The sequence below is a fragment of the Mesoplodon mirus genome, assembly GCF_964341445.2.
Source record: "Mesoplodon mirus genome assembly, chromosome: 2".
NCBI classification, from domain to species: domain Eukaryota; kingdom Metazoa; phylum Chordata; class Mammalia; order Artiodactyla; family Ziphiidae; genus Mesoplodon; species Mesoplodon mirus.
The window spans coordinates 107,221,399-107,249,055 of NC_138977.1; the positions used below are offsets into that span (position 1 = coordinate 107,221,399).

General features: G+C 36.0%; 2 protein-coding genes across 12 annotated transcripts in view; one reads left to right on the forward strand and one right to left on the reverse strand.

Annotated features, from left to right (window-relative positions):
• Positions 1–27,657, forward strand: part of JMJD1C (jumonji domain containing 1C) — a 331,205-nt gene that overhangs the window by 300,915 nt on the left and 2,633 nt on the right. For 6 of the 10 annotated variants that reach the window (XM_082640256.1, XM_082640257.1, XM_082640249.1 and 3 more), the window contains 14 exons: positions 775–976; positions 4,113–4,327; positions 5,254–5,406; positions 7,960–8,049; positions 9,029–9,156; positions 9,346–9,559; positions 10,071–10,282; positions 10,999–11,277; positions 14,079–14,247; positions 14,966–15,056; positions 15,538–15,668; positions 16,062–16,184; positions 19,450–19,589; positions 21,142–21,336. In XM_082640256.1, coding sequence (XP_082496382.1) covers positions 775–976; positions 4,113–4,327; positions 5,254–5,406; positions 7,960–8,049; positions 9,029–9,156; positions 9,346–9,559; positions 10,071–10,282; positions 10,999–11,277; positions 14,079–14,247; positions 14,966–15,056; positions 15,538–15,668; positions 16,062–16,184; positions 19,450–19,589; positions 21,142–21,336 — 2,342 coding nt within the window. The remainder of the gene's footprint in view (positions 1–774; positions 977–4,112; positions 4,328–5,253; positions 5,407–7,959; positions 8,050–9,028; positions 9,157–9,345; positions 9,560–10,070; positions 10,283–10,998; positions 11,278–14,078; positions 14,248–14,965; positions 15,057–15,537; positions 15,669–16,061; positions 16,185–19,449; positions 19,590–21,141; positions 21,337–27,657) is intronic. The other 4 variants (XM_082640258.1, XM_082640251.1, XM_082640250.1 and 1 more) reach the window with 1 other exon arrangement.
• NRBF2 (nuclear receptor binding factor 2) overlaps positions 21,304–27,657 on the reverse strand; it is a 44,657-nt gene continuing 38,303 nt past the window's right edge. Inside the window, exon 7 of one of the 2 annotated variants that reach the window (XR_014295693.1) lies at positions 21,304–21,369. The gene's annotated coding sequence lies outside the window, so the exon portion shown is untranslated. Of the gene's footprint in view, positions 21,370–22,910; positions 27,633–27,657 lie in introns of those variants that run through there. The other variant, XR_014295694.1, reaches the window with a different exon arrangement.

The window sequence follows — 27,657 nt, forward strand, 5'->3', positions numbered from 1 at the left end:
GACTTCTCTGATGCCTTTTTTCTTTATACCATCAATAAAAACAGGCAGGTTAATATTGGCTTTTTTCTTTTACATCCTTCAAACCCTTTGATTTTTCTAAAAGATACTGCTATCAAATATTGATACCAAATGGAGGGCATTATAATAAGGGAGAGATATTAGGAGAAAAATCTTAGCTCCTCTTCCCACAAACATAGTGTGATAAAATCGAAATTTGTCTTGATCCACATTTACCTTTGGAGAATCAGATTAAGTATTTCAAAACAATATAAATATATTGAAACTAGCCTGTAGTTTCTAGAAGTATTAACTTTTGGTCTTTAGGTCCTTCCTGTGCATCTTAAAAGAGCCTCCTCCTACATACAACAAATTTCTGTGTAGAAGAGCTGCATTTTTATCTATAGATTTACATAGAAAATGAATGATTATCATGTTTGCTACTATACAAATATGAATATTGAGTATGTGAAGATTTCAGTCAGCTGGAAAATTTACTTAAGTCTGCATTTCCATTATACTGACATTAAGAGTTCATTTGGTTAGTAGAATAGTAAATAGAAATGCTGCTATGGACTTTTTAGTTATTAATGAGTACCTTGAACTATAATCTCTTTTCTACAATCTTAATATATGATCACAGTTGTATAATTGACTTGAACTGGGTTTTTTTTGCCTTTATTCTCAGTGATCTTTAATTGATTTGAATATTATCTCAAGGAGTTTACCTTTCTAAAAAGTTATAATCTTGCTAATACTTTCCTACTGCTTTTACAGCTGGCATCCCTCGTTCAGTATTAAAAGACTGGCGTAAAGTCAAGAAGCTGAAGCAAACTGGGGAATCCTTTTTACAGGATGACTCCTGCTGTGAGATAGGGCCTAATTTGCAAAAGTGCAGAGAATGTAGACTTATTCGGAGTAAGAAGGGAGAAGAACCAACTCACTCACCAGTGTTTTGTAGATTTTACTACTTTAGACGGTAAGTTGAAAATAGGTAATTGGGGGAAAATATGGTAATAGGATATTGGAAATTGTACTGTCATTCTGAGGGTTTTTTGGAGGTGGGAATGAGGCTTTGAGCCTCTGTGTTTCTGAAGCATTATAAAAAGCATTATAAAAAGACACTAAACTTTTTGTGTGCCAAATTTAACAATAGTTAACTGTTAGACTAAATTCATATTCACACTGCTACTTGTTTTCATATGACCTTTCTCTTCTGAGAGATTTATTATTCCTTAATGAGAAAATGTTAGTATTTTTTCTAAGTTATAGGAAACAGCAGTTTAAGTATTTTTTTTATTTATATAAAACAAAACAATGTCACATTTATATCTGTGCATTAGCCACAATAAAAGTCTATAAATCTGGGTAAACAATCTAGACATTAAACTAAAGTCAGTATGTTACATTACAGATACCCATACTTTGGGTTTTGTTTTGTTTATTTATTTTTGGCTGCATTGGGTCTTTGTTGCTGCATGCCAGCCTTCTCTAGTTGTGATGAGCAGGGGTTACTCTTCATTGCAGTGTGCGGGCCTCTCATTGCGGTGGCTTCTCTTGTGGAGCACAGGCTCTAGGCATGCGGCTTAAGTAGTTGTGGCTCACGGGCTCTAGAGCACAGGCTCAATAGTTGTGGTACACGGGCTTAGTTGCTCTGCAGCACGTGGGATCTTCCCAGACCAGGGCTCGAACCTGTGTCCCTTGCATTGGCAGATGGATTCTTAATCACTGCGCCACCAGGGAAACCCATTTTGGTTTTTTTTAAGTTTTGTTTTTATTTTAATTTTTATTGGAGTATAGATAGCCATACTTTTGTTTTGTTAAACATATGTAGCTATAAAAATATAAGTTATAAAATGACAAGAAGGATTTGTTAGTAGCACGTCACATTTCACAGGTTTTGTGGTAAATATAAAAACAACTTAATAGTTGTTATGGGCTTCTCCGGTGGCACAGTGGTTAAGAATCCACCTGCCAATGCAGGGGACACAGGTTCGAGCCCTTGTCCAGGAAGATCCCACATGCCGCACAGCAGCTAAGCCCATGCGCCACAACTACTGAACCCGTGCTCTACAGCCCACGAGCCACAACTACTGAGCCCGCGCGCCTAAAGCCCGTGCTCCACAACAAGAGAAGCCACTGCAACGAGAAGCCTGCGCACCACAACAAGGAGTAGCCCCCGCTCACCACAACTAGAGAAAGCCTGCGCGCAGTAATGAAGACCCAACACAGCCAAAAATAAATGAATAAAATAAATTTTTTAAAAGTTGTTATTAACATATACTACTGTAATATTAATATTACTAAATAATACTTTAATACGAAAAATTTATAGGCTTATAAGAGTTTAAAGAATAGCTGGGTAACCCAGCCAGTAGAAACTAGTTAATTTCTCAGATTCTAGAATCAGTCATTCCTGGATTTTGGTTCCAGCTCTGTCCTTAGTTCCTGTGTGACTTTATTAACTGTAGTAGGACTACAGCTAAGCCTGTCTCACCTGCATAATATGAATGATAGTGGTACCTACCTCACAGAGATTTCATGATGATGAAATGAGAATAAAGTACACAGAGTTCTTAGCATAGTACCAAGCATGTATGGAATGCACCTATGATGTTGCCTGCAGTTATTTTCCTATTCATCATCATCTTCTTCCTAAGAAGTTACGAGGCACTTTGCTGTGGCAAATAAATGTACTATGCTGGTGGCCCAGTAGGGACCCCAAAAATATGTATTGGCAGAAGCAGAACATTTCTTCTTTACTTCATGGTTTTTCTAGCCAACAATCCCCAAAGGACAGACAGCTTCAAAGAATAGTTATAGAAGGTAGTCCACATGGAAGTACAGAAAAGGTGGAAAAGGAATCAGAAGGAAAGTAGATTTGAAGAGATAAGAAAACCTTTGGAAAAGTTTTAAGGAAGGAAAGGTAGACATAACACAAAGCTGAAATAAGATGATGGGTTGTCATGAAAGGAGAAAGGTTTTTTAAGAAAAAGAGGGAAAGGTAATAAAGGTATAGGAAGAACTGGTAAAAGGAATGTTGTTGGTATTGTCCATTTGAAAAATACAGGCTGATTTCTAATGTGCTTCTGATATCCCCTCTTTGAGAGTAAAGAGTGAGTTCAAAAGACAGTTGAGAAATAACCATCAGCCTGTAGGAGAATGGCAATTTTTCCTTCCATTTACCTTAAACTTCTCTGAATTGAGTGGTTACATAAATTGGATATCAGAAGTAAGAGAAGGAAGTAAGCACAGTAATTGAGTTCCTAATATACTATTAAGAATTTCAATCTTGTTTCTCCAAATCATGTTAATGAAGTGTCATTTTAATTAGTGAGGAAGATGGGATTTTTTTGTTTTTTATTTATTTTTGGCTGCATTGGGTCTTCGTTGCTATGCGCAGGCTTTCTCTAGTTGCAGCGAGCGGGGGCTACTCTTTGTTGCGGTGTGCAGGCTTCTCATTGCGGTGGCTTCTCTTGTCACGGAGCGCAGGCTCTAGGCGCGCGGGCTTCAGTAGTTGTGGCACACAGGCTTCATTGCTCCGCGGCATGTGGGATCATCCTGGACCAGGGCTTGAACCAGTGTCTCCTGCATTGGCATGCAGATTCTTAACCACTGCGCCACCAGGGAAGCCCAAGAAAATGTATTTTTTAATTTAGCTTTTTTTTTTTTAAATCTCCGTGAGTCTTAAGGTGATTTACGGTATTTTCAACTTTAGAGAGTGCTGGCTTAGATTATGTATAAAATAACTGCATTGCTCAAGGCAGCATTCGGCCAACATTTTAACTCTTTTCCTCATGAAACACTTGGACAGTTTTCATTTGACTGGAGTTAAATAGTTAAGTATAAGTGATAGGTTATTTCAAGAAATAAGATTTTACCTAAAATTGGTGCCACTGCATTGCCATTTGTGTAGCACTATGGGAGTCAAAAGTTGGTTAAAGTTTATTAATAAAGTTTGTATGTATAAAGAACCACTCTATTTTCATGTTTTTTAATTGTAAATTTATATATTTATAATGTAATATAAAAATATAAATTAATTATACATTTACAACTTTTAAAACCTGGACTTCTATCTTGTTATCTAATGCTTTTATGTTTTAATGTTTCAGATTGTCTTTTAGTAAAAATGGAGTGGTTAGAATAGATGGCTTCTCTTCTCCTGACCAATATGATGATGAAGCTCTGAGTCTATGGACACATGAAAATTATGAAGATGATGAAGTAGACATAGAAACTTCAAAATACATCTTGGATATAATAGGTGATAAGTTCTGTCAGTTAGTAACATCTGAAAAAACAGCTTTGTCCTGGGTGAAAAAGGATGGTAAGGAAGTTAAATACTTAGAACATGCAACTATACACATTTTATTTTAAGAATTTCTCTTTGGAATATGTTTTATCTGTGGGAGAAGTCCTTAATCTTACCTAGGCTTGTTTACTTTTAATTTTGATAATGACACTTTTATGTGCAAATGTACCTATATGTAATTAAGGTAACATATTTTCCAACTGAGGTTGAATTGGATTAGCAGTTTGTGAAATTACAATAGCATTTTGGTATTTCTGCCATTATGACATAACTGAACATGATAAAGACACTTTGGATGTGAAATTGGGAAACTTCAGCATTTGCCATATAAAGACATAATCCATCCCAAATATTTAAGGTTTTTATCTCATGTGATTCATCACAGTCTTTGGAGTTAGATAGACTTACATTTGTATCTCAACTTTATTCCTTGTTTAACTGTATGAAATGGGAATGATAACTACATCATAGGTTTGTTTTTAAAGTAGTTATGTGACATTTACTAAGTAAAGCACCTAACATACTAGGTGCTCAAAATGTTAGCTTCTATTCCTTCCCATCCCTTAAGTCAGTAGTTCGTCCCCCGGGGGACATTTTGCAATGACTCAAGACATTTTTGGTTGCATAACTGAAAGGTGTTGGGGGTATAGAGAATTAGCATCTACAGGTGGAGCCCCAGATGCCACTGTGCAGGGTAGTTGCCCACAAAAGAGAATTATTCATCCAAATATCAAGGGCGCCAGGATTGAGAAACCCTCCGTTAGATGTAAGTCTTCTGAAGAGAATTACTAGTTACATCAAGAAATCTGCTATTGACTGTTAATTAATAAATCCTTCAAAGTTTTTGGTTTGCCTGTAAATTTTTGTTTTTGTGCATTTCAGTGAAAATTGTATGGAAAAGAGCGTGTTTGCCTTTAAATTTTTATTTCCCTGTATTTCAGCCAAAATTGCCTGGAAAAGAGCAGTGAGAGGAGTCCGGGAGATGTGTGATGCATGTGAAGCAACATTGTTTAACATTCATTGGGTTTGTCAAAAATGTGGATTTGTGGTCTGCTTAGATTGTTACAAGGCAAAGGAAAGGAAGAGTTCTAGAGGTTAGTTATAACTTCATGTAAATTGAAATTTTTTTTAGGACCACTCATCTAGAAAATTAGATGAATTAGATGAGTTTTTTCCCTACCTTCCTTAATTATGAATATATTACATTAAGGAAGTTTTATGAAGCTTATGTTTAAAAAAGGAGGAGTTAACCACAGTTTATTAAAATAGCCAGATTTTCTACAATAAAACTGCATCTACATCTTTTTTAGCCTGATTAGTAGATCCACTCTCTCATTTCAGTCAGATTAATGCAGCCCAAATTTAGGTTAGGCTTTGCTGCTTTCAGATTCCACTGTGTCACAGCCTGCAGTGTCTTATAGAACCTGTTAATTAATTTATTTATTTTTGCTGTGTTGGGTCTTCGTTTCTGTGTGAGGGCTTTCTCTAGTTGTGGCAAGCGGGGGCCAGTCTTCATCGCAGTGTGTGGGCCTCTCACTATCGCGGCCTCTCTTGTTGCGGAGCGCAGGCTCAGTAGTTGTGGCTCACGGGCCTAGTAGCTCTGCGGCATGTGGGATCCTCCCAGACCAGGGCTCGAACCTGTGTCCCCTGCATTAGCAGGCAGATTCTCAACGACTGCACCACCAGGGAAGCCCCAGAACTTATTAGTTATACAGTCAAGCACATAAGTCACAATTGCATACTTACTAGGGTGAATTGATTTTTCTAAACATTGGTCCATAAAGTTTAAATCCAAATGTTCAAGAATATGCTACCACTAGCACCATTTATCCACTAGTTAGAAAATGAAGAAGTCTTGATTATGTATGAAAACAGCCTTTGAAATGATTATTTCTAATTTCTAGAGAAGTAAAATGGCACAAAACAGTGTTCTGCATGTTAATACATTTGGAAGATAATAATTTAAAAAGAAAGTAACTAACTGTACCTTTTGTCATGGTACAAGTGTTTTAGAAGAAGTTCATCCAAGGCAGTTAAGGAAGTAGCTACTTAAATACTGGTAACCTGAAGGTTTTGGGGGTAAAGTCTTAATGAGAGGATTCAAACTGTGGAAGTATTAGAAGTAAAATCGTGTTTAGTGATAAGACTATTTATTCATTATTTAAAAACAGTGAATGTCATTTTCATTCCAGGCAGCTCTTTTTCAAAGTAGTATGTCAGATAGATGAACCATGATTTAGCCATCAGTATCTTTTCCACTGATAGGATTACTAAAACCTGGCCCTTTCTAACCCTTTTTCTTATACACCCAGCGTTTACCAAAGAGACTTGAGCAAGTGGGAGAGCATCTATAGCTAGTTGTTTCTGTGATATGCAAAAGATACATGAGTAAAATGTAAAACCATAATAAGGAATGCATTTTAGGCAGTTAAATATCTTCAAAACCCTAAAAATCTATTTGGATATTTTTGGTTGATAGAAGAACTAGCTGCAGTGTTATAAAACTTCATTCCTTTCTTACTGGTTCCATGTTACTTTCATTTTCCCTTTGCCAAATTAAAAACTTAATTTTAATGTATTATATTTTGTTATATGCATATATAAGCATGACTTTTTTAAACAAGATAGGGTATGCATAATAAACATAATAGTTGTGTTGCTGTCGGTTATCATAGTACTATTTTTTAAATGTAGTCTGTCAGTCACCATATTGTTTAAGTATAACCTATATGCCTTGAGTTGTATTCTATGTTATATATATATATATATATATATATATGTTCTTATTTCACTAATAAATATTGTAATAAGCTCACATTGACTAGGTTATAGCTTTATATAGTGGTAACTAAACCTAGTGTCTAAAATATAACTAGTTAGAGAACATTTACAAGTTACTATGTAGGTTTTGTAGGGAAAGTCAGAACACTTTTAACGAAAACCAGTTTTAGGCTAGATTTGAATTTTATTTCCTCTGAAACTTTTCATGAAATAGTTCTAGATTTTTTTATGCTGAATTTAATGAGCTTTTTGATACTTACTGAAGCTCTTACAGCCACGTCATAGATAAGTAGTTATCTATATCATTAAATTTATAGAAGATGTCCTTGAGATCAAGGTATTGAATATTTTTCCTTTGTATGGTATGCCTCATGCTATGCCTTAATACATCGACTCTTCCAGGTATGGAGCCTTATTGCAGTAATAGCAATTAAATACTGTCTTATCAAGTTGAGGCTTTTCACATGTCTTGTGACAGTTTGTGTCTTTGACCCATTAGAAAAAAATGAGTTGGCAGTAGCCTCAAACTTATGAGTCTGATGTGCTAAGATCGGGCAAAAGCCCTGTTTGGCACAAATAGCTAAGAGTAAAAAATTAGCTACAGGGAAGATTGAGGTGACTGATACATTAATGAGACTAAAGAATGGTCATTTTAGAAAAGGCTAGTAACATTGTATCTGTTTTGTATCATGTTTTTATAAAATTCTCAGAAGAGTGGAACTGCCTTTTTTTTTTTTTAAGAAGCAAACATATGAAGCCTACCATTGACATTTTACATAATTGCTAAACTCTTTATATGTAAGCCATCAATTTTATAATTCTAAAACCATGACTAATATAAAAGTATGTATGTTACTATCTTACAGATAAAGAACTGTATGCTTGGATGAAGTGTGTGAAGGGACAGCCTCATGATCACAAACATTTAATGCCAACTCAAATTATACCTGGTTCTGGTAAGTATAAATATACATTATTTTTTGGCTGCATTGGGTCTTCGTTGCTGTGTGCAGGCTTTCTCTAGTTGTGGGAGTGGGGGCTACTCTTGGTTACAGTGCACAGGCTTCTCATTGCAGTGGCTTCTCTTGTTGCACAGCACGGGCTCTAGGCACGCAAGCTTCAGTACTTGTGGCACTAGGGCTCAGTAGTTGTGGCTCACGGGCTCTAGAGTGCAGGCTCAGTAGTTGTGGCGCTCGGGCTTAGTTGTTCCGCGACATGTGGGATCTTCCCAGGCCAGGGCTCGAATCCGTGTCCCCTGCACTGGTGGGCGGATTCTTAACCACTGAGCCACCAGGGAAGCCCTAAATATACATTATTGACTTAGTAGTGTAACAGGTCTTTGTTGTTCCAGATTACTTAGAAGTATGTCAATAGTAGTAGAAAGAAGTGGTAAGGTTTATATAATCTTGAATTGTTCTTGCTCTGTTCTTAGAATCCTCTGTGTAATAAAGTTAGCAGGATAAGCCCAGACCCAGTGATGAAGAAAGCCTTAGAGGAACCATTTTAGCAGGGGAAAACTGGGAATTCTCTGGCAGTCCAGTGGTTAGGGCTCCACGCTTCCACTGCAGGGGGCACAGGTTTGATCCCTAGACGGGGAACTAAAATCCCACAAGCCACACCGCGCAGCCAGAAAAAGGGGGGTCGTGGGGCGGGGAGACTAGAGTGTAATGAAAAAGCATATTAGATGTATTTATTACAGGTTATTCTACTTTTTTTTGTTTTTTTGAGCATAATGATTTTTGATCATAGAGGTAAAAGAAAAGAATAGAGAACATGAATTTGGTTGAATGATCAAACCTGAAATAGATGGAAGGGATGAAGGAAAATATGGAAGAAAAGTTGAGAAGGCACAGAAAACCTCCACAAGAAAAACAAAAAATTATTATAATCTTAACAACTAGTGATGATCTTTTTATTAACCATTTTATTTTGTAGTTTTGACAGATCTTCTAGATGCGATGCACACTCTTAGAGAAAAATATGGTATTAAATCCCATTGTCATTGTACTAACAAACAGAATATACAAGTTGGAAATTTTTCTGCTATGAATGGTGTGTCTCAAGTGAGTAAAAATCTCTATTCAAATAAAATTCATGGTTAAATTAATCAGCTTTGATATTTGAAATCCAATTTAGGATTTGTGTTTTATAAATTACGTTTCCTGTGTTACTGTATAAATGTAACCTCTATTTTTAACTCTGAATAATTGAAGAAATAATATTTTAAAAATTCAACTGTTCTACCTTTGTAGGTTTTACAGAATGTTCTTAATCACAGTAATAAAATTTCTCTGTGCATGCCTGAGTCTCAGCAGCAAAATACCCCTCAGAAGCCAGAGAGTAATGGCAACAGCAGCCCAGAGAGTGATGTAAGCACAGACAGCAAGTTAACTCCTCCAGAATCCCAGTCACCACTGCACTGGTTAGCAGATCTTGCAGAGCAAAAGGCCAGAGAGGAAAAAAAAGGTAAACCTAATTTATTATCTAATAGAGAATTGTAATCAACTGTGTAGTATTACACATTAACATTCTACTGTTCACTTAGAACAGTTTACTTTTGTCTTTTGCTCTCATTGTGGCTTAGGTTTTAACATTTGTCTTTTCTTACTAGGAACTCGACTTCCTGTGATCTTATCAAAGTTAGTTACAGAATCATCTGTAGATGAGCGTATCAGTAAAGCCACCAGGGCGATAGATTTGTAACTTACCTACACTTTCTCCCCATCTTAGCTATAGCATTTTTCCTTTGTGACAGGTACAAACTCACCTACATGTCTAAAACACTGAGGAAGGCCTTTTCATATTCAAACTATTTGACTCCTGAAGGATCTAACCCATCCTCTGGTGTGTGTTCAGGTGAATAAATGACTAGCGCTACAGTTTTCATCTCTCACTGTAAAATGTAGGATGCCAGCTTTGTCTGTACTTTAGCAGCATGTTTAATTTTATTTGAATTTTGTAAAATGTTTTATTTCAGAAAACAAAGAATTTGCCCTTGAAAAGCAAATTAAAGAAGAGAGAGAAGACAACCCTGATTCTCCCAATAGCAGAACATCACCTCCTGTGTCCCAGAATAATGAACAAGGCTCAACATTACGAGATTTGCTGACCACAACAGCTGGCAAGCTACGTGTGGGTTCTACAGATGCTGGCATTGCCTTTGCACCAGTTTATTCAATGGGAACCCCCGTGAGTGAGATGCCAGATTTTTGCATTTCATATGGGCCTTAAATTTAGATTTGGGGTCTTGGCTGTGAACTACACAATAAATAGATGCACATGAAATCAAATAAACCAAATTACTAAGCATGTTCCTATTTGCATTATAATTCTCATAACTTAAAAGCCAGAGATTTTGTTCTTTTCCCAGGTGAAAAGGGTTGCAGAGGGGCATTTTGATTCCAAAAGAGTCCTAACAGACTCCTTCAGAATTTGAAAACCGTGTATCTAGTTGGGGGAGGGGAGGGGGGGCAGGGAATGACATGGATGTGAATGTTTTGTTACTTAAAATATTTAGACATCAATTTTTGCTTTAATTATTCACCAAAAAAATTTTATAAAGTAAAAACAGAAAAATTGCATAGGTAGACACAAATTTTTAGTGGCTTTTAAAAGTATTTGGGAGAGTATACCTATTTGTTCCCTCGGCCCCAATCCTAAAACAATATAAAAGGAAGACCACACTTCTAGTTTCTGCAGATCCGGCAGTTTCTCACATGGAGACCACCCTACTTCTGCTTCCCACTCTCAAGAATAGTGTAGGGACGAGATCCATATCCATTGACATGATTCTTGAAGCCAGATATATTGTTTGTGTTGGTTGCTTGCTATGTAATAGTAAATAAAAGTAAAAGTTTCCAAATGTAATCATTTCCCCTGAAACTATAATTTTTTTTCCTTATTAGAGTGGTAAAAGTGGAAGGACTATGCCAAACATTCTTGATGACATAATTGCTTCGGTTGTTGAAAACAAAATTCCACCAAATAAAGCCTCGAAGATAAATGTAAAACCAGAGCTCAAAGAAGAACCTAAAGAAAACAGAAAACCTGCCATGGATGAAAACAATAAACTGTACAGTGATATACCACATTCTTGGATCTGTGAGAAGCATATTCTGTGGCTTAAGGATTATAAAAATATTAATAATTGGAAGCTCTTCAAAGAGTGTTGGAAACATGGACAAGTGAGTATTTTAAGCTGATTTAGTATGCTCTGAGTGGAACTAAAGCTGGTTGAATAGGAAAAATGGTTTTCTCCTTAGAATTAGAAAGGGGAAAGATAATACTTGACACATTTGGGTTGGAAGATATCAAAAACACCAAAAAAGTTACCAGAATGATTGTTTCTGAATTCTTATTTTTTGGCCAGATTTATATGAATTAACAGGGAAGCACTGATTATTTGATGTTATAATTTCAATTTGTTAGCAGACTTTTAATAAAGCCATATATTCACAAAGTTTGGTATCACCTTCCTTTTTTTACATTTGTATTTTAGTTCAGCTAACAGATTCATTTCTGCTATCACAGTGTTAATAGTAAAAGCAGTTTTCTTGAACTGATGAGAAGTGTAGATGTTTTTGCCTTTAATATTTACCTATAGAACATTTATTTATAAGTTCATCAAATCTTGAATGACAAACTCCATTATTTAATTTGGCTCAAATAAAAATGATTTTCTATTTGACCAGAGTTTTGATATAATAATGTTTGATACACATTTCAGATGGTAATTTACTACATTAGTGCACAAATCAGGATTTTGCATGACTTAGTATTATCTTCAGTTTTTTTCTTGCGTTCTAAAACATCATTGCTATTTTACTTCATTTTTTTCATTCAACAGAGTTATTGAGCACCTAATAAAACCTAGCCTTTGTATTGGTCATTAAGGATATAAAAATGAGTACATCATGTAAAAATGAGTAAGAACCATTTTAGTACAATGGTTCTTAATCTTTTTAGGTCTCTAGTCCTTTGTAAAATCCAATGACAGCTTGGTTCCTCACCCTAGGAAAAATACACACCCATGCATTGCATATACACGGTATTTAGCATATAGTTTTTTGGTTGGCTCTCCCTTGAAGCCCTGATGCCATTGCTGCGTCACAATTTAGACGACTTAAATTTGTGTAGGCTTAAACAGTCTCATAAATAAATACTTTTATAAATACGTTACATGTTCTCAGAACTTTAAGGTACTGTGGAAACCTAAAAGAGTGAATGAATAAGCTAGAGTACTAATTCAAAAGGGCAAGTATGAATTGATATATCAGGGGTTAAGTGAAGGTTTTATAGATGGACAAGAGGTTGGAAATAAAAAGGATCGGGTGTCTGGGGAACTGTTCAGTAGCTTTGTTTACCTGACATAAGTTAAGAGTTCTGTGGGGTAGTGATGGGGAAATGAGGTGGTTACAGTTATGATTATGAGGGGCCTTGATATCTTGCTAAAGAGTTTGAACTTGATCCTGTAGATGACAGTTTTAATTGAAAAATCAAAGTACTCAGATTGACTTTTTAAATTGAAGTATAGTTGATGTACAATATTATGTAAGTTACAGATGTACAATATAGTGATCCACATTTTTTAAAGGTTATACCCTATTTATAGTTACTATAAAATATTGGCTATATTCCCTGTGTTGTACAGATCAACATTTTAAAATAACTGACAGCAAAGCAGATTGGAAGTTGAATTGGAGGGGAATAAGACCAGAGGCAAGGAGTCAAATTAGGAAGGCTTTCAGTATTTCAGGAAGATGATAATGATGATAGTAGCCTAAGAATTCTGCTTTAGAATATTCTGATTTATTAATTAACGTGCCTCTATAATTTTTTTAAAATTTTACTTTTCCCAAGCTGCTGGTTACCAAAATAAGGAGTGGCACAGGGCTGGATGGGAGTATTACTGGGTAGGCATAATAAGGGCTAGGAGTTAATATGTGAATTGTCAGCAATAGTTAATTATCTAATAGCTGAACCTGTTTTAATAGTTGGATATATTATTAGCCTATTGAAAGGAAGTTTAATGTTGCAGTTACCCAAGTGGTTAACCAAACTTCTTAGGGTGGTTTTTGCTGTTGTTTTTTTTTCTTTTGAGATACCTTTTTGTGATAACAACCCTAGCTTGAGGTTATTCTGCACTTATCGTTCCTCAAACTTTATTATCTTGTGAGTTTTAAGAGTACTTAAAAATAACATCTTTTACAAGAGACTCTTACGTCACAACTTTCTGTGTTCTCTTTTACTTTTCATTTATAATAAAGGAATTAAAAAAAAAGAAACCTAAGAATAATGCATCAGATTGCCTTTAGAGGTCTTTTTTTACATTAGCATTGGAGTTTTAAAACCACACATCTTCAATTGTTGGTTTTTGGGTTAGAGAGCCTTGAGGAAATTTGAATTCATGTGATTTCAAAGGAGAGATTCACTTTCAGGGAATTGGTCATTCGACTTGAAATTTATTGTTGTGCTTGGTTGTTTAATATTTTTAATATTTTTATTTGTCATGGTCCTTCTAGAGGTAAAGAATGTGTGTGTTTTAAGTGATATAAAATCAGAATGTATATAAATTATGTTTTAATCCCAAGGACTCTGTATTTTATTTAAAATTTTTATTTACATATATTGCATATGTACAAATATATAAGGTTATGTTCTGTCTATAAAAAGGAGTCTATAAATAAAACATATATTGCGTAGAAATTTTTAGTATAGCCTTTCAGACTCTTTCTTGAAAAACACTACATATTTTTTGTTTTCAAAATGACAGTGTACTCTGCCATGTACATGGCATTCTCTTACCACCTTTTCTCTTTGAAAATACATTGTGAACATCCTTCCAGGTCAGGGACTATTTTATTCTCACAATTTGTCATTAGTCCTAAAATTCAACATGTTAACCGTCTGTTGTATGAGTGTGTAAAATCAAATTTTGGAAATGTCCATATGCCTTTTAACTTTTATCTGTCTGTTTGTTTATAAGCCTGCAGTGGTTTCTGGTGTGCATAAGAAAATGAGCATTAGCTTGTGGAAGGCGGACTCAATTAGTCTTGATTTTGGAGACCACCAGGCTGATCTCCTGAACTGCAAAGACAGCATTATTTCAAATGCCAATGTTAAGGAATTCTGGGATGGTTTTGAAGAAGTTTCAAGTATGTTTTTTGTTTCTTTGTTTTACTGTTTTCTTAAACATTTCCCCAAAAAATGATAAATTGTTTAATCTTTGAAATGTCTGTATTACTTTGTTGTCTAGTAAAAAGGAACAAGTACTTGGAAGTAGGAGACTGAGTCCTATTCCTGGCTCTACCCCTCGTTTTCTTTAACCATAAAGAAGTCATTTAGGAATTCTGTGGCGGTCCAGTGGTTAGGACTCAGCAGTTTCACTGCCGAGGCCCGGGTTCATTCCCTGGTAAGGGAACTAAGATCCCACAAGCAGGCCACACGGTGCAGCCAAAAAAAAAAAAAAAAAAAAGTCATTTATACTATGTTTCCATATGTCATATTCAATATATTAATATTCCTGGGGAACATTTTTGGCAACCCCCCAAAACATTTGAAACTTGAATAACATACTTTGTGTAAAACATTTTGAAAAAGTAAAAGCAAAAATGTAAGACTAATTTTAATAACAATTGTAAAGAGACTTTTTTTAAAGAATTTTATGGTGATATTACAGATGTTTGTGTTCATAAGGAACAAACATCTTAAAACTACATGAATACATAAGAAATAAAAGTCCATAAGCAAGCATTCTTTACCTACTGTACAATAATAGAGGTATTCATTCATTTCACATTTCTTCCTTCCTCTAAACATTAATAAAAATAAAAAGACAGATTATCTTTTTAATAATCAATTGCATTCTTATAGAACGGCAAAAAACGAAAGGTGGAGAAACAGTTGTTTTAAAACTGAAAGATTGCCCTTCAGGAGAAGACTTCAAGACTATGATGCCAGCAAGGTATGTATGTCTTTTTATACTTGTTATTTTGACTCTTGGCTTTTGAGGTTGAGCTGAGATTATCCCCAGAAGTGGGATAATGAACTACAAATGTGAGCTTTAGGCAGCATCCTCCTCAATTAAAAATAAGTAATAAAAAAAGAAAGAACTGAATCTCTGTAGTCTGAGCAGGGGGAAGTCTTCGTTAGGGCAGTAAAGAAGAGAATGCTGTCAAAGAAGAGGAGGCCCCATTTGGGACCTCTCTTCTCTTTGGTGCTTTCAATTTGCTGTGTTTAGGGAAAGAGAATTGCGGTTTTAGTCAGTATCACTTCTATTCTTTGCTTATCTGTGTATTATGCATTCACTTAAACTTTGAATGAAGTCAAGGAAAGTGTTAACTGTTAAAGGCCTTAAGGAAAGTTTAACAACTTGAACATTTATATATTTGAAAGCACTTAAGAATGTAAACCTTTATTCAAAAGAAGTCAATGTTATTCTTCAGATATGAAGATCTTTTAAAAAGCCTGCCATTGCCAGAATATTGTAATCCAGAAGGAAAATTCAATTTGGCCTCTCATTTGCCAGGATTTTTTGTACGCCCTGATCTAGGACCCAGGTTGTGCAGTGCTTATGGTAAGTATATATTTGCATTTCTATCAACTTGGAGTATATGGAAGTTTAACTTCCTTCCAAAGATAAATTATCTAATCATTTTTAGATTCTGCTAAATCCATTCCTTTAATAATCCATTGAAATCTTTTTCTGAGTCAAGCAGTGTATATTAGGTATTAATAGCCAATATATAGTTAAGTACCTGCTCATTCCTTATAAAATATAGTTACATTTTCTATTAATTTGATTTTTACGGTACATTTCATGGATTGTGATATTTTGTGGGCAGGTTTTGGAATAAGGAGACTAAAACTCAAATTACAATTAACAGATTTTCCTCAGAGAGCTGATTTTGGAAGGAATATCTAGGATATATAAAGTGTTATGCTAAATAAAATTTTATTTTATACACAGGTGTAGCTTCTGCTAAAGATCATGATATAGGAACAACAAATCTACATGTTGAAGTTTCTGATGTTGTAAATATTCTAGTCTATGTTGGCATAGCAAAAGGAAATGGCATTCTCTCAAAAGCAGGTAAAGAAACTTAAAGAATAGTGGTCTTCGGAATAAGAGTTGAATAACCACACACAATAATATTATCCAGAATGTCAGCCTCTGAGTTAACATCAAAGATTCCCAAAACAATTGCAGTGGATATTGGGATATTCTAATATTTATTTGGAGGTGTGATTAATTTACCTGGCTATTTTTTTTTAACACAAAAGGAATTTTAATTTTAAAAGTGAATTTTTAAAATTTGCTCATTTCCTATTATTAAATATTGGGTTTATGAAAATAAACTGGTAAGCTCACTTATAAACATTTAGTGAAGAATAGAAACTAGGTCCTTGAGCTCTGAAGATGTTTAAGGCATGTTTGTGTCTAAAGCATTCTTTTTTCCCCTCTAGTACTAGAGAGAAGGGGCCTTTTCTCCCAAGTAGAAATAACTGTTCAATCCAGTGTATAGGTTTTAGAGTCTGTCCTCTGGGTTTCTTTCTAAAACCTTGTTCCACCTATCATTCCCTTCTTTATAGACATAGGTCCTTCACCTTTCTTTTTCCACTGGCTTCTTTTCTCAGAGTAGGAGCAAACTTCAGACTTTTCCTCCTTCCTTAAAAAGCCTTCTTCAGACCATGTCTTCCTTGCCACCATCCTATTGCTCCTGCCCTCATAACACATTATTTGCTGTGTCTATCACCTCCCTTTCATATTTCAACTCAATGCGGGTTGGCCCCTGCCTGCCGCCCCACTGAGACTACTGTACTGTTGCTATTGCTGTGGCTTTCACTGATAGTCATAGTTCAACACAGTGGTTTCTTTGTGGTCCTCTTGTTATTTGTACCCTCTGTAGTAAACGACACCTCTTCTTCAAATAGTTTCCTTGGCTTCAGTAACACTACTCCCCTCATTCTTCATATGGTGGAGTTTCAGACTTTTCTAGAGCTATAGACTTTATCCTCTCCCTTTTCTGGTTTACTTGCACTTCCTGTCCTGTGAAATTCTATACATGATTTCCGACCAGTTAGCTCAACAATTCTGTCTGGAGCCCAGAATATATCTGCAGTTTAGTGGCTAGGTGCTCAGGACCTGGGGGTTTATTATAATATTCACTCAGTTTTTGTGTCTATTTGACAGCTTCTATAATACACAGCCTAAGTTCCTCCAAAACTGTAGAAACTCGTAGTTTCTCAGCTTCTTTAACTGACTCTATTGATTGTAATTGATAAAAACTCTTGTCTCCCCTACTCCCAAGGATTTGAGAGTCAGGCACACTTGAGTTGTAGTCTCAGCTCTAGGACAGAAATGTGTGTGACCTTTGGTATCAGATTACTCCTCCTTTCAAAGCCTATGGTGCCACAGAGTTACAGTTGCCCCTTCTTATCTGCGGGTTCCACACCTGTGGGGTCAACCAGTCAAAGATAGAAAAGACACAGCAAAAAGAAAATACTCCAGTAAGTTTCAAAAAGCAAAACTTGAATTTGCTGTGTGCTGGCTTTCAAAAAGCAAAAGGAGTTTGCTATAGCCAGCAACTGTTTACATAGCACTCACATTGTATTTACAATTATTTACCTAGCATTTACATTGTATTAGGTATTATAGCACTTAGTCTACAATACAGAGGTTACATCTGCTTTTCTCCCCTACTTTTCTTTCATCTCCTTAAATGCTAGAACTTCCTTATCCATCTTTGTTCCTGCTCATCTCCCATCCCTCATTCATAGCATAATGTTTGATCTTTCAAGAAAAAGTCATCAGCTTTTAATTCTTGGACTGTCTTTCTTTAAAGTTTTTGCCAATTTTTATAGATGGTCACAAAAAAGGAATGTTTTAGTGTTATAATAATGCTTAAAACACATCAAGAAAACCGACCTACATAAAGCACATGCTTTTTCCTCTGCATACAATGGCTCTCCTACCTCCTTGTCTCCCTAGCAGATTCCTGTATTCATCCCTCAAAATGTAGCTCAGATTGTCACCTCCCCCTAGAGGTCTTCATTTAAAGAATAAACTTTCTCTCCTCCAGCAACCATTTTCTTCCTTGTGATTTCACTGTCACAAATAAGGAAATATCTGATATATTCTTTCTAGCAGCCTTTTTAGAATTCACAGAGCAATACCAATTTTCTTTTTATCTTTTTCATTGAAAGATAACATTCGAGGACTGACCCAGTCTTTGTGTACCCTTTGTAACTCGTATGATTGTGCTTAACCACTATGTGATATTCTTGTTTATTTTCCTACACTTATTAATACCATCTTTTATTCTGTGAAGTCTTAACTGGGTCTTTCTTAACTCTAATTCCTAAGATTCTAGGACAGTGCTTGGCATATTGTAAACACCTAATGTTTGACTTCAAGAAATCTTTGCAGCTAACTTTAAAGATAAAAAAGATACCACTGTCACAAATATGGGAACATTTGTTATGTTCTTTGTATTAGGCAATAGATTTCCTTTTCTCTTAAAACATTTCTTTAAAATGTTCATTGTGGGGTGGGGGTGGGATGAATTGGGAGATTGGGATGGACATCTATACACTAATACGTATAAAATGGATAACTAATAAGAACCTGCTGTATTAAAAATGAAATAAAATTCAAAAAGAAAAAAACTAAAATGTTCATTGTAGTGAAATCAGGGATTTGTCCTTCACTCAGAGCTAACTAGAGTTAACATTTTTTCTGTGCATATATATGTGCAGTTTTTAATTTGTCAATAGTTCAGAAGAATGGCTTGATGCCTCCTCAGTCATAGCACCTGAAGCTTTTGCATTTGATTACAGATTAACCAATAATAGTAAATGAGATCTCTCAGAAATTAGTGGGAAGACATTTTGCTCTGCCGTTCATTAGTCATGGCAATGAATAAATCCCTTCTCCTCACTGTACCGTTTTGCTCGGCTGTAGAGGTTATGATCCTTGCCTACCATAATAGTGGTCATGATAGTCCTTTGTAAGTTATGAAATGCTGTGAGTACAAAACATTGTTATGACCACACCCTTGGGACAGGAGGAAAGTTGATTATGTTTGAGTTAAAAGTCCTTGCATTTTTATCTCCCATCCCTTGGTTTACAGAAAACAAATGAACTGGGAAAGTTACTGTTGATTCTGTTCCCAGTTACCCCGGGCCATTGTTCTCTGCTCTTACAGTTCTAACAGTTTTCATGTAGAACTGGATTTTATCTCCTCTTTAAGAGTCCCAATCTAGTCAGGCACTATGCTACTATGATAGATCAGTTGTAGGAGACTTGGCTTTCTGGTAGTCTTTACTGACCAGTTTGAATATATTCTGTGTTTCAGGAATACTTAAGAAATTTGAAGAAGAAGATTTAGATGACATTTTAAGAAAACGATTGAAGGACTCAAGTGAAATACCTGGTGCTCTGTGGCATATTTACGCTGGGAAAGATGTTGACAAGATAAGGGAATTTCTTCAGAAGGTATAATTTAGGTTACAGACAGTTTTATCTCTTCACCTTGCGCAGAGACTTAAATTTTAATGTAACTTCATGGGCATTCGCAGTATAAGATGATTAATTTTTACTTAGGAGGATGGAATTTGTTGTTGTTGAAAATCAAAAGCTCCTTTCTCTTGAGGAATTTGAATGGCAGCTTCTTCTCAGTTAGTAGTACTCCTTCATCCCCTTAAAGAACCTGTTAATGAGTCAGATGTTACCCTTGATGAAAAGTAGTGATTGGAATTATAGAATATAAAATCTGTCATAGAAACACATAAAGAAGGCAGAATTTTAATTGTATTGGTATTTTTGGCTGTTGACCTAGACAGTAATTCTGCTCTCTCGTATCTGATTGCTCTGTGATACTTATTTGAATAGACTGAAATTGAGTAATCGTATACTTGTTAAAAAAGTGACACATGAATCTGAAATTGGTTCAAACCCTTTTCTCAGATATTTTTCTGAATTTTGTAATTATAGGGATTTCTTTTAATGGACCATAATTGCTATTTTTCTTATTATACTTCATCTTCTTTCTGAATGGACTTAAGGTCTGTATTTGGTCAGTGTGAAGCAAGGGAGCTATGGCCCTGTAACTACTATTTTATCCCAGAACTACCTACCAGTCTTTTAATTTAAAATGTTACAAATTATGCTTTTTAAAGCAGAACATTTCACTGGTTCGTCAGAGGGTCCCTTGAAAGTGATTTGTCAAGGGATAGAAGGTTAGCAATATAAAGGTATTTATCTGTGTACCTACCTTAAAAAGCAGCAAAAAGAAATGTTTATGGGGACTTCCCTGGTGGTCCAGTGGTTAAGCCTCCACACTCCCAATGCAGGGGGCCAATGATTCAGTACCTGGCCAGGGAACTGGATCCCGCATGCCGCAACTAAGAGATGCTGCAACGAAGATCCCGAGTGCCACAACTAAGACCCCACGCAGCTGAATGAATGAATGAATGAATGTTTATGATGTCCACACATACAAATGGTTTGGCTTTTGGAAAAAAGCTACTAAACTAAGCTTTTCCCCGTCTTTGTGCTATACTCTTAAAATAATTGTAAGGAACCAAATGGATGAAAGCTTCATAGTGGAGAGAATTCCCTGTCACACCAGTGGTTAGGGCTCTGTGCTTCCGACTGCAGGGGGCATGGGTTTGCTCCCTCGTCAGGGAACTAAGACCCCACATGTTGCACGGTGCAGCCAAAAAAAAAAAAAAGACTGAAAAAGAAATAAATAATAGTTAATAAAACTATATATTTTTTAAAAAAACAGAACTTCGTAGTGGAAGGAGAAGGTAAGAAGGGAGTATGATTTACTTTATTAATAGCGTATCAGTGTGCAATATTGTTTATGTCCTTTGGCTTTTCCAATTGTAGAATATCATTTTCTTTAACTTAAGCTCAGTCATCGTTCCAGAAGATTCTGAGAACAGACTGTTATTGTAAACAAAATTGAAATTTAACTGAACAGGATTTACCATTTTCTTTACTTAAATTGGGGTATATATTTTCATTTTAATCTATATTTCAGATTTCAAAAGAACAAGGCCTTGAAGTTCTACCAGAACACGATCCAATTCGTGACCAGAGTTGGTATGTGAACAAAAAGCTTCGCCAAAGACTGCTTGAGGAATATGGAGTCAAAGCCTGCACTCTTATTCAGTTCCTTGGTGATGCCATTGTCTTACCAGCAGGAGCACTTCATCAGGTAGGAGCACTTCATCAGGTATATAAAAGGTTGCTTCTAACACACTTGTTACTGAAAGAACCAGAAAGAAATTGTTCTGAGTATAAATATAAATGAAAGAAGATGTAAGGAAGAGAATGACCTACACCAGTATGCCTTCATTAAGAAATTACTGACACAGCTTTTCAGTGCTTCATGAGATCTGACGTAATTAAATGTTTTGAGACCTTTAATTGTATAAACATGAGCCAGATTTCCATTTTTGTATTGCTCCTGTTTGGTGGATTGAAATCTAATTTCAAAGACTTTTTAGGAAAAAAAGAGTTACTGTACATATTCAGTTCTCAATAGTTGAGACTTAACAGTGGGGGGGGGGGAGTATCAGGACTTACAGATGATACATTTTCTAAGGCACCAAATATGAGTAGAATGAGTTATTAGGTAGACCATTCCATAAGTCAGGCTTTCACTGTACTTCCTGCCTCTTTTTAGTTCGCTGACGTAGCAAGAGCATGTCGAAAGAAAGATGCTACGTAATTTTTATAGCTACTGATTCACAAAACTTTAAAACTGAAATACACATCTAGTCTTTGTTTCTGTGGCTTGACTGTGTGGCACCTAGAAGAATGGCATAGAATAGATGGTGATATGGAGGGTTTGGATTAAAAGCATACAGTGGGTTCCTATAAGTAGACTGAAGCTACCACAGAGCAGTTTAGCACTCATAGTAACAGAGTGCAAAGGAAACCCGAGAATCCAGAAAACTAGTTTGCCTCAGAGTTGGTTCCCCACCTTTGCCACGACCTGGTTATTGAGATGTATCTGATGTGTGTACTTTTACCAAGCAAAGTTTCCTACATTTTATATAACTATATGCAATTATTGCCTGTGTAATATTTGTGACACTATTATAATAGCCACAAATATTTCTTAAGTGAGAATAGTTGCTTAGTTTTTAAGATGTCAAGTTCAGGGTTAGATTTATCATTCTTAGATCTCAAACAGCATTATTTATTTGTTTGTTTGTTTGTTTATTTATTTAGTTTCTGCTTTATAACAAAGTGAATCAGTCATACATATACATCTGTTCCCATATCCCTTCCCTCTTGCATCTCCCTCCCTCCCACCCTCCCTATCCCACCCCTCCAGGCAGTCAAAGCACCGAGCTGATCTCCCTGTGCTCTGCGGCTGCTTCCCACTATCTATCTACCTTACGCTTGGTAGTGTATATATGTCCATGCCTCTCTCTCGCTTTGTCACAGCTTACCCTTCCCCCTCCCCATATCCTCAAGTCCATTCTCAAGTAGGTCTGTGTCTTTATTCCTGTTTTACCCCTAGGTTCTTCATGACATTTTTTTTCTTAAATTCCATATATATGTGTTAGCATACAGTATTTGTCTTTCTCTTTCTGACTTACTTCACTCTGTATGACAGACTCTGGGTCTATCCACCTCATTACAAATAGCTCAATTTTGTTTCTTTTTATGGCTGAGTAATATTCCATTGTATATATGTGCCACATCTTCTTTATCCATTCATCCGATGATGGACACTTAGGTTGTTTCCATCTCCGGGCTATTGTGAATAGAGCTGCAGTGAACATTTTGGTACATGTCTCTCTTTGAATTATGGTTTTCTCAGGGTATATGCCTAGTAGTGGGATTGCTGGGTCATATGGTAGTTCTATTTCTAGTTTCTTAAGGAACCTGCATACTGTTCTCCATAGTAGCTATACCAATTTACATTCCCACCAACAGTGTAGGAGGGTTCCCTTTTTTCCACACCCTCTCCAGCGTTTGTTTGTAGATCTTTTGATGATGGGTATTCTGACTGGTGTGACCTCATTGTGCTTTTGATTTGCATTTCTCTAATAACTAGTGATACTGAGCAACTTTTCATGTGCCTTTTGGCCATCTGTAGGTCTTCTTTGGAAAAATGTCTATTTAGATCTTCTGCCCATTTTTTGATTGGGTTTTTTTTTTTTTTTTTTTGATGTTGAGCTGTATGAGCTGTTTGTATACTTGGGAGATTAATCCCTTGCTGGTCGCTTCATTGGCAAATATTTTCTCCCATTCTGAGGGTTGTCTTTTCATTTTGTTGGTTTTCTTTGCTGTGCAAAAGCTTTTTAATTAGGTTCCATTTATTTTTATTTTCATTAACCTAGGAGGTGGATCAAAAAAGATCTTGCTGCTATTCATGTCAGAGAGTGTTCAGCCTGTTTTCCTCTAAGAGTTTTATAGTATCTGGTCTTACATTTAGGTCTTCAGAGTTTATTTTTGTGTGTGGTGTTAGGGTGTCTTCTAATTTCATTCTTTTACATGTAGCTGTCTAATTTTCCCAACACCATTTATTAAAGAGAGTGTCTTTTCTCCCTTGGACACTCTTGCCTCCTTTGTCATAGTTTAGATATGTGTGGGTTTATCTCTGGACTTTCCATCCTGTTCCACTGATCTACCCCCCACTTTTTAGTCAACCTCTTCTCCTACCTGACATTCCTACAACCACTTATCTATTTTCTTTCCCTATAGTCCTGCCTTTATATGAATGTCATATGACTGGAATTATACAATATGTAGCCTTTGAGTCTGACTTTTCTTATTCAGTATAATGTAGTTGAGTTTCATCCATGTTAGTGGTTGTTTCTTTTTATTACTGGGTAGTTTTTCATTGTTGTTTTCAGTTTGGGGCAATAATAAATCCACTATAAGCCACATTTACGTACAGGTTTTTTTATGAATATAGGTTTTCATTTCAGTTGGGTAAATACCAAGTAGTGGGACCACCTGGTCACATGATAAGTGTGTAAGTAACTTTATAAGATACTGCCAGGCTGGTGGTTGTACCATGTTCCATTCCCCAAAGCAGTATATGTGAGTTCCATCTCTTCTGCTTACTGTCAGTTTTGTTTTTAAGCATTTGAATCTCACTATGGCTTTAATTTACATTTTCTTAATCACTAAATATGTTGAACATCTTTTCTTGTATTTATTTGCCATCTGTAAATCTGTTTTGGTAAATGTGTTCAAATATTTGTCCATTTTTTCAACATGGATAGGCTGGGATATATTAAAATTAAGAATTTCTGTTCATTAAAAAAAAGCACTATTAAGAGAGTGAAAACGTAACCCAAGAGTGGGAGAAGTATTTGTAATACATTTATATATACATTTTTGTAATTGGGTTCTTTTTTTCTTACTATGTTGAATGTCTTTATCTACTCTAAGTCCTTTATCTGATATGTGCTTTTGCACATATATTCTCCCAACCTGTGGGTTGTCCTTCCATTGTCTTAATGGTGTCTTCCAAAGAGCAGTTCTTAAATTTTGATGTTCAGTTGATCAGTTTTTTTTAATGTATTATATACTTTTATTGTATCTGAAAAATTCTGCCTAGCCCAAGATCAAAAAGACTTTCTCTTAAATTTTCTTCTAGAAGTTTTATAGTTGAAGTCTTACATATAGGTCTGTTATGCATTTTTAGGTTAATTTTTGTATATAGTGCAGAGTGTGGACTGAAGTTCAGTTTTTTTGCATATGGACATGCAGTTGTTCCAGTACTGTTTGTCAAGAAAACAATTTTAAAATACTTTCTTTTGAATATGTAATGCATTCATATGATTTTTAAAAATTCAAACAGTACACAGTGGTTCACAGTGAAAATTAAGTTATTTTTCTCACCTTTGCCCTCAGTTCCTCTACTCCAGAGGCATCACTGTTACCACAGAGAGAGTCTCTGCATGGAAATGTCTCTCTACTGCCTGTACTTTCTTGGGGGAAGAGAGGGAAGAGAATAGCCTTTTTTCCTCAAAATAGTGGGCAAAGTAATACTGTTAAAAAGCTTAGTTCACAAGTCACTCTGCTTTAGCCTCACTTAAACAGTATGTACTTGTATCCTATTCTGTACTCACACACACATTCCTACTTAAGATGCTATACTTAAATAGACTGAAACAGCATCTAGACTGGCAAATTCTATTCTGATCTCTGCCACTAAATTGTTGAGTGTTCCAAAGTAAAAAACTTCTCTGCTGCATGTTTTGGCACAGAATTGAAAGAATTTCTACCTTCCTTCCCTTATGTGATATGATAATGACAGCACAGTTATTTGTACTCTGTTTAAAGGGTGTTGTCCATGACTCACAAGTGGTGGTAATGTGGTTTTGAGAGAGAATTAAAGGAAGTATGAACTCTGTTAACAATGTTAACTTGGATCTAAGACGCATTATTATTTACAATTTACGTAGTCCTCTAATAGAGGTCCTGAAAACTTTTCATTGATGGCTTCAACACTTCCAGTAAACCACAAGTAGCCCTTTAAGTAATCCCAGAGTCTCAGTGCTTCTCTCACACTTTAGCATACATCAGAATTCCTGGAGGGCTTGATATAACACAGATTGCTAGACCCCATGCCCAGAGTTTCTGATTCAGTGGGTCTGAGGAGGGACCTGGAATTTTACATTTTTAACAAGTTCCCAGGTGACGCTGACGTTACTGTTCAGGAACCACGCTTTGAGAACCACACAGATAGGAAGCCCTTGAAAAATCCAAGGCATGTAACAAAAAACTTTCGTCCAAGTGATAGTGCAGGACTCGACTGGCCAACAGTGCTAAGGAAGAATAACATACCTTTCTTTGATTTGTCAGCAGTGAGCACTTCGAGAAGCCTGGGGCGGGAGGAGAGACGGACACGGGACAGCTCTGTGCAGCAGCATTCAGATGTATATCTCGGCAAGCTGAGGGACAATATCATAGCCACAGCCCTCTTTATTTTCTAAGAACTACTCTAGAACTGCAGGCTTAAAAATCTTCTGTTGGCAAACGTGGCTGAGTCTGTGAAACCCTGTGTATACCCTTAGATAAAGCAGATGAATCTTGACCTCCAGGGTTTACTTTCTCAGCTCTAGTGTCCTGAGGTTTAGAGTAGCTTTTAGTTTTAAACAGCAACAGTTTTTTAAAATTAACACAAAATCTTTACTGATAATTTTGTCCTCAACTACTTAACTATATTTGGTCATTCAAAGTAAGTTAATAATATTGCTAAGTTGTAAATTCTCTACATTCTTATGGCTAAAAGGACTCAGACAAAATCAGTGTCAAGATAATAACTTTCCTACTCTGAAAACAAAAGTTACATTTTCTTAACATGACCTATTTATGATTACAACTGATCTTGAAGGCAAGTATGAATAAGACAGTCTGCCAAGGAAGTGAAATGTAAATGACTCAAAGGTGGCACAAAAAGGGGCAAGTGGAATGGGAAGTTCAAATATGTTCCACCTTGAAATTGAACCTTGCCTTTTCAAACTAACCCTTAAGTCTAAGCAGTCTATATCAAGTTGAGGTCATTAGGAAACAAAATAACATCTTGTAACCACTAATGAAAGTCACTGTTCTAAAAGTGATTTTAAAACAACCATAAGAATCAACTTTTTCAGAGCTCTGGAATCTAATTCAGAACTTACATCGACCAGGGGACTGCTTAATGAAGAAGAGGACATCTGAGTTTTGGCCTTCAAGGAAATCTCTGACAGGTCACTGGCTGACCACCTGAGATAACCGAACAGAGCCATCCATGAGCACGCCAGAAGAGGAACAGTCTTTGCAAAATTAGTTTGGAAAGGTCACAAAACAAATGGATGACTACAATCCCTATCAGTCAACAGCAGCAGACTCTGAGGCAGGGGAGAACCTAATTCTAGTTACCACATTATAATGTTTAGATGTCCAGTTTTCAACAAAAAGTCACAAAGCATACACAGAAACAGGAAAGTAGGGCCCATTCATAGGGAAAAAATACCTCAACAGAAACTGTCCCTGAGGAAGGCCAGACATCAGACTTACTAGACAGACTTCTAAGTCAGTTATCTTAAATACACTCAAAGGGCTAAAGGACTATGGAAAAAAGAAATAAAACCAGGCAAATGATGTTTGAATGCAATTAGAATATCAGTGAAGAGAAATTATTTTTTTTTAAAAAGTTACATATGCTAAAAGTTACATGCTAGAACTTGAGAAGGACTTAATCCCCACAGCATGTTCAGATGAATGTAAGGTGAGACGGGGCACTTGGAGCCTGTGTATGCTGGTATGACTGAGTTCATGTAGGACTGTAAAGCATCTGTTAGACAAGATATCACAGGAGCTGGGTTCCTGTTGACTTGCCATTTATTGGCTGATTTATCTTGGAACAGGCGTTGAACTGCTTATCCATAGTTTCCTGCTCTGTGAAATAGAGCATCTGTTCTACAGACACATAATGAAGATCCAGTGAGACTGTACAGCAGTGCTGAAAATGTGAGGCATCCACTATGTTCATCCTCCACAAGAATCAATAACCTAATGATTAAAGGAAGAAAATGTT